The sequence below is a fragment of the Onychostoma macrolepis genome, chromosome 01 (assembly GCF_012432095.1).
Source record: "Onychostoma macrolepis isolate SWU-2019 chromosome 01, ASM1243209v1, whole genome shotgun sequence".
NCBI lineage: Eukaryota > Metazoa > Chordata > Actinopteri > Cypriniformes > Cyprinidae > Onychostoma > Onychostoma macrolepis.
The window spans coordinates 1-7500 of record NC_081155.1 but is presented as its reverse complement, the minus strand read 5'-3'; the positions used below and the strand labels follow the sequence as shown (position 1 = coordinate 7500).

At 37.2% G+C, this 7500-nt stretch overlaps 1 protein-coding gene across 1 annotated transcript in view; it reads right to left on the bottom strand.

Moving 5' to 3' along the window:
- Positions 1 to 284, bottom strand: part of LOC131535890 (general transcription factor 3C polypeptide 1-like) — a 4816-nt gene extending 4532 nt beyond the window's left edge. The window contains exon 1 of the mRNA XM_058768417.1: positions 1 to 284. This exon is cut by the window's left edge and continues 42 nt beyond it. Within this exon, the coding sequence (XP_058624400.1) occupies positions 1 to 185 (185 nt within the window). The 5' untranslated portion in view covers positions 186 to 284.
- Positions 285 to 7500: the final 7216 nt, after the last annotated feature.

Below are 7500 nucleotides of genomic sequence, written 5' to 3'. Positions count from 1 at the left end.
TAGAAGCGGATCTCCGCGGCTCGGATCAAGCAGCTCCAGAGGAACTGCTGACTGAGCGGATCCAGGTTCAGACCGAACTCGGGCTGTCGACTCCGCAGCCGCAGCCAGAGGGTCTGAATGCTGATCCCGTCCAAACCCTCCAGCGCCACCTCGTCCAGAACCGCGTCCAGCGGGTCCATCATCATCAGCGTCGCCGAGCTGAACTCACGCCGAACTCACCGCGCTGCGCCGCCGCTTCCGCTGCTGAGAGCTCCGGAGCACTGCCGCCTGCCGCGCGCCGCCGGTACTGCAGCACACACACACACACACACACACACACACACACATATGTTTGTTTTAGTGGTTTACGGGGACTCTCCATAGGCGTAATGGTTTTTATACTGTACTTACTGTATGTGCTATTGTCCTACACCAACCCTACACCTAAACCTACCCCTTACAGGAGACTACAGGCATTTTTAGATTAAAAAAAAAAACACCATTTAGTATGTTTTTTAAGCCTTTTGTTTTACGGGGACATAGGCAGTGTCCTCATAAACCACCTTCGAATTGTAATACCTCTGTCATACCCATGTTATTATACACATTTTGTCCCCATAAACCACAAAAACCAGTACACACACTCTCTCACACACAACAACACACACACACACTCTCACTCTCTCTCTCTCACACACACACATGTAATGGTGTAAAAAGTTTTATAACTCAAACTTTATTTTGTCACTTTGTTTACAGTTTTTCTCACACAATTCATGAAACAATTCACCATTTTCTCACAACTATAAACACAATCTCAAAACTACACACCAATTTGTGCAAACTTCAGACTTTCAGGTCAAAGTCAAACATTTAATCAAAAGCATATTCTCTTTTGTCAGAATCTAATCTTTGGCCTCAGACGACACACAAAGCTGTCAAACACACAGACTTGAGAACACCAGTGAGATCAGTTCAGAACACTGTCACGACCTGCTTCTGGGGAACAGGAGACATCTGGCTATTCAATGTCTGTTACAGTCTGCAGCATGAATAGAGTTGTGCAGATGCAGTGAAATTCACCAATAAACTGTAAGAAAAGTTTACTTTCATTACGCTACTGTAAAGTGATCCTACAGATGTTCGAAAACCAAACAACTGAATATACAGTAAACACACATTGGAATATCCTGTCAGTTTCTGTACAGCAATAAATAAATAAATTCAGCATCCTCTGCCAAGTTGCATTACAGTATTGGTAATATCCTTATTTGTTATACTAAAACTATTTATAGGCCTATACTACAGTAAAGCAGTGATTGGTTTTAGTGTAGAGAATTGTGTGTAGTGTTTTGAAAAAAGTGTTTTATGCGATTGAAAACGGAGTCAAAGGCTGAGAAACAGCTTATGGTTTTGGAGATTTGGTGAGTGAGAGGTTTCAGAAATCGTGTGATATGAAAAGATTTTGTGTGTAAGCAGTTGGAAAAAACTGTAATGTTCACACACGGATAAATGTGTGCTATTTGTGTTCATTTTGTGATTCTTGAGGTAGTTGTGTTTTCTGACTAAGAACATGGTTAAACCTGTGCAAAATGATGCTGTTCTTGTGTAGAGTTTTGCAGAAAACACTGAGCAAATTGGGACATGTGTGCAAATGTGTTAAAAGTTGTCTTTGTTTTGAGAACTGTTTGAATGGTTTGGAAAATTGGCGGCAATAGGTGACACAGTTCTATAAATATGAAATAGATCGCAGTCGTTCAGGTTTAGTGATATATTCTCCTCAAGTTTTTTCTCGGTTCTCGAATTTATAGACTTGGGTAAAGTTGGTTTTATATTCGCACATTCGGACTTCTGCGTTCAATTGCTTTGTTAATCACACCACATGGACATTCAGCGGACGTTCACATGTAAGTATGACATTAAAACAATACTTGCCCATTTGATCGATTGAGAAAAAATGTAGTAGATTACAATGATGTCACTGATTAGAATTTGCAAAAAATAACTTTATTGCACATATCATTAGAAAGTTATTGAACGCGGAAATGTGTGATGGTGTGAATGTGTGAATATAAAACCAACTTTACCCAAGTAGTTTACAGTTGTTGAGCTTATGCTTGAACACATTGATTTTGTGTTTTGAAATTCAAGAGTATTGTAAACTTTTACAGCCTCGTCGCCCACAAAGTGCAAGAAATGTGTGGCACACGGCACTTTTCTGACTTTTTATCTGTGGTTTTCCATCAGGAGCGGGTTTAATATCTGAATACACATCTTCCAGTCTGCTGTGAGATTCACTTGGAGGTGAAGGTTGATGGTGTGTTATTGTGTTATTGTGCAGTCTTGAGTAATTGTTTATTTTTATGTTCATTTATATTGATTTTTGTAAATTCAGGATAAATTTAAGGGTCATTCTACAGAAACGTCCACTTTTGGTACGGCAAGATGTTTTAAAATGTATTTCTTTTTTAACATTTAAACTTAGACCACATTATTAGATTACCTTTTGACTTCATGAATACATATAAATGACAGCTTATTTATTTATTTAGTGCAATAACTTACTTTTTTGTGCAATTATTTCAAGACCACATGCACAATTTTTTTGTCACTGGTGTTACCTTCTTTAGCAATATTAAACGTTTTTATGAAATATTATTTCTCGATTTTTTTTTTTTTTTTTTGAGCACATATAGTCAGAATTACAGAAAAATAATGACAATGCACGAAATAAGTAGATTGTGTTTTATTTATTTAATGTGACAGAAAAAACAGTACAGTAACACCAGTGACATACATTAGACCTGATACACTGATCTTCACTGGTGGTACTCATAAAGTAACACAATTTTCATGAAAAATGCATTTTATAAAAAGTCTGCTGCAAGATATCAAGCCACATGTTGTCAATCACGGTATACTCACTAAATTAAGTAGTTTAATCCATTTTTATTATTTTTTACAATTCCCTGACAATAAATAGGTCACACCAGTGACATCAACTAAAGCTTCATATGAAATCATGAGATAAATGAGAATTTCTGATAACTGAAAAGAGACAGTTGACTAAACATGGGCCTTTCTTCACAGATCTTCAGGAAACAGGAAGAAGGAAGTCAGGTGATGTCATCAGTGTGATTTTTATTACAAAATAAAAGACTTTTGTTAAACAGTGACACAACTTCAGGGGACCACTGTTTTCATTATATATTTTATAATATTTATTCAGCATTTTTTTTTATGTCATTCACATCATATATTTGATAGTTATGAATACATTATTGTATGTTAAATGGTAGAAAAACCTGTTTTTGACCTCAAAATAAAGCACTTTCCCGCTGTACATGGCTGCGGGGACGAGCAGTTTTGTGGTGTTTGGAATTCTTTATAATTAATTAAAAACAAATATTGCCACATTGATGGCTCAAGAAGGTGTAATTATTCAAATAACACAGTGTTTCATTTTAAAATATAAAGAAATTGTAACCCTAAAGTGTTTTTCAAGTGTAATATTTCTGTAAAGGCTAGGACAGAAAAATGGACATTTCCATAGAATTTTGTTGTTTTTGTCATTTTATTTCAGTTTTAAATTGGCTATAACTGGCTATAAGTTTTAGTTTTATATTTTAATTTACGTGAACATTTATTTCAAATAATGAAGGTGTTTTATTATTTTAGCTAATGATAATTACTGTGGTTTACACAAGGAATGCATCAAGCTCACTTCACTGTTGAGATAAATGTACTTCGCTGTCATCTATGGATCGGGCTACACAAAGATGTAAACATGTAAATATGAAATATATCTCTTCTGTAGGCCGCGGTGATCAGGTTTAGTGATAGTTTGATTCTGACATGGCTACAGTGAGCTGTGCTGGAAGAATGAGTGTGAATGCGCACGGGCTACGTTACAGGAAAAAACAGGGGAAACAAGTGAAAAATGTCAATTTAGGTTGAATTTGAGATTTTCACACAAATTAGTTCATTAAGCTCTAGTCTAGCGATCCCATGCTCCAAATATTAATTAAAGATCTAAAATGATCTTTATTGGTACGGTTTCTGAGAGATCTGCCAAATCTTTCCTTTGTTTTGTAAAGTTTGTCCGTGGAAAGCGAAGCACTTGCGTCTGATGTTTTGGTTTTGAAAGGAACATGCAGGAGTGAGAAAATAAAGTGCGGGACTTAATTGATGTTAAAAGAGTTATTAATCCTCTGGTGTTGTTCAGTCATTTTAGACCAAAAAAAAATAAATAATGTTTGGAAAAAAAAATAAATAAAAAAAATGCTACTGGTACGAAACTCTGTGACTTTTATGGCAGTCGCTATGTGACTTACAGCATGGTATTACAGATTAATATTTATTTTTTATTTTTTGTCCACAAGGTAGAACAAATCTGCCTCAATTCAATGGATTTTAAATACCTTTGCTCTATTTTTAACTTACTGCATTAATGATAAATATATATATAAAATTCTATCTATCTATCTATCTATCTATCTAACTATCTATCTATCTATCTATATATACAGTCATGGCCAAAAATATCGGCACCCTTGGTAAATATGATCAAAGAAGGCTGTGAAAATTAATCTGCATTGTTAATCCTTTTGATCTTTTATTTTAAAAAATCACAAAAATCTAACCTTTCATTGGATAATAAGAATTTAAAATGGAAATATCATTATGAAATAAATGTTTTCTCTAATACACATTGGCCACAATTAACGGCACCCTTTTATTCAATACTTTTGAAACCTCCATTTGCCAGTTTAACAGCTCTAAATGTTCTCCTATAATGCCTGATGAGGTTAGAGACACCTGACAAGAGATCAGAGACCATTCCTTCATCCAGAATCACTCCAGACCCTTTAGATTCACATCTTCTTCTCTTCAGTTCACTCATGTTCTACAGGGTTCAGGTCAGAGGACTGGAATGGCCAGCAGAAGCTTGGTTTTGTGCTCAGTGACCCATTTCTGTGTTGTTTTTGAGGTTTGTGTTTGGATTATTGTACGGTTGGAAGATCCAAACGTGGCCCATTATAAGATTTCTAACAGAGTCACTTATTGATTTTTTATCTGTTGATATTTGATCTAAACAAGATGTGTCCAGGACCTCCAGCAGAAATATAGGCCCACAACATCATAAATACAGCAGTATATTTCATTGGGGTACTTTTTATCCCTGTGTTCACCAAACCCATCTTGAGTGTTTGCTGCTAAAAAGCTCATTTTTCAGTTTCATCTGAGCATAGAAGCCAGTCCCATCTGAAGTTCCAGTCGTGTCTGATAACTGAATATGCTGGAGATTGTTTTTGGATGAGCGAGGAGAATTTTTCTTGAAACCCTCCCAAACAACATGTGCTGATATACAGGTGCATCTCAATAAATTAGAATGTCGTGGAAAAGTTCATTTATTTCAGTAATTCAACTCAAATTATGAAACTTGTGTATTAAATAAATTCAATGCACACAGACTGAAGTAGTTTAAGTCTTTGGTTCTTTTAATTGTGATGATTTTGGCTGACATTTAACAAATCAGTTTGTGGCACTTTCTTCACATAAAGCCCCAACTTTCTCCCATCTCCCGACTGCATCTCTGGAGCTCAGCCACAGTGATCTTCGGGTTCTTCTTTACCTCTCTCACCAAGGCTCTTCTCCCCCGATAGCTCAGTTTGGCCGGACGGCCAGCTCTAGGAAGGGTTCTGGTCGTCCCAAACGTCTTCCATTTAAGGATTATGGAGGCCACTGTGCTCTTAGGAACCTTAAGTGCAGCAGAAGTTTTTTTGTAACCTTGGCCAGATCTGTGCCTTGCCACAATTCTGTCTCTGAGCTCTTCAGGCAGTTCCTTTGACCTCATGATTCTCATTTGCTCTGACATGCACTGTGAGCTGTAAGGTCTTATATAGACAGGTGTGTGGCTTTCCTAATCAAGTCCAATCAGTATAATCAAACACAGCTGGACTCAAATGAAGGTGTAGAACCATCTCAAGGATGATCAGAAGAAATGGACAGCACCTGAGTTAAATATATGAGTGTCACAGCAAAGGGTCTGAATACTTAGGACCATGTGATATTTCAGTTTTTCTTTTTTAATAAATCTGCAAAAATGTCAACAATTCTGTGTTTTTCTGTCAATATGGGGTGCTGTGTGTACATTAACGAGGAAAAAATGAACTTAAATGATTTTAGCAAATGGCTGCAATATAACAAAGAGTGAAAAATTTAAGGGGGTCTGAATACTTTCCGTACCCACTGTACATATAAACTTGCTGCATGATGCAATATGCATGCAAAATGTGTTTACTGAGTTTGGTATTTTAAAAACTCTGCCTTAACGCATTAAGCCACGTTGCGTTCTTATTCTGAGCTCATCTGCTTGTCTGTACATTGTATGCTTTATTAATAATGTGTTTATTGAGTTTGGTCTTTTAGAAACACTGTTTTAATGCATTAAGCCACAGCTAAGCGTTTTAAAATGCCCCGGCATCTGGAGATGCCGCCGGAAGTCCCGCTGCTTCCTTTTACACTGAAATGCCTTCCGTTTGCACTGAAAAGTTCACGCACATCCGCATATGAAATCACTTGCATATAAGTATATACACAACAACAGCATGCGTCTTTTTATCAGAACTGTATACGTTTGTGAATTTTATTTTGTATGTTTGCGCGAGTGTTTTATGGATGTGTGCGCGCATCGAGTTTATATGTATATGCGTGTGTTATTGTAGGTGTATATGCATGGATCGAGTATAAGCGAGTGTCTATAGGTGTATGTGTCAAGTTTATATGTATATGCAAATGTAACTTACTATGTAAGTTATTCACAAGTTTATGCATTCATTACTAACATGAGATGTACTGGTATGGATTTCATATTAGTGTGCACGTGTATTTCATATTGTCACGAATCTGGTCTGTAACTTCCATTCACTCACCACCAGAGGTCACTCACTCACCACAGTATTCATTGCACTGATCACATTACTGTTGCACTTCACCATCTACTCAATTTCCCATCATTCATTGCACTGATTGCACACACAGCTGAAGGCACTGATCACACAGCTCTCACTAATCACACACTCTATTTAAACCCTGGACTTTGTTTCCCTCACTGCCGGGTATTGTATGCGTTTACCGCTCCCCTAGCCGTAGCAACACTACAGAGCCCTGATAGTTTTCCCTGCCTGGACTATTGCTTCGCTTTCAGATACCTCTCTCGTCAAGCCCCTTCGGATACTGTTCGCTGTCGACCGACCTTTGCTTGCCCTAGGATTACTCTTTGTCTTGTCCCTGCCATACCTGTTTGCCATTGCTCGACCCTGCCTGTATTTATGACCATGCCTGTAAATAAAAGCTTGCACTTGGATCCGCACGTCTCACGTCTCGTCAGCCCGTTACACACACACACACACACACATATATATATATATCCAATAGTATACATGTATATGTGAGTAATTTATAGGTGTCTATGCACGTGTTTTATGTATGTATCCATAAGTGAAGTTTGATTTAAAT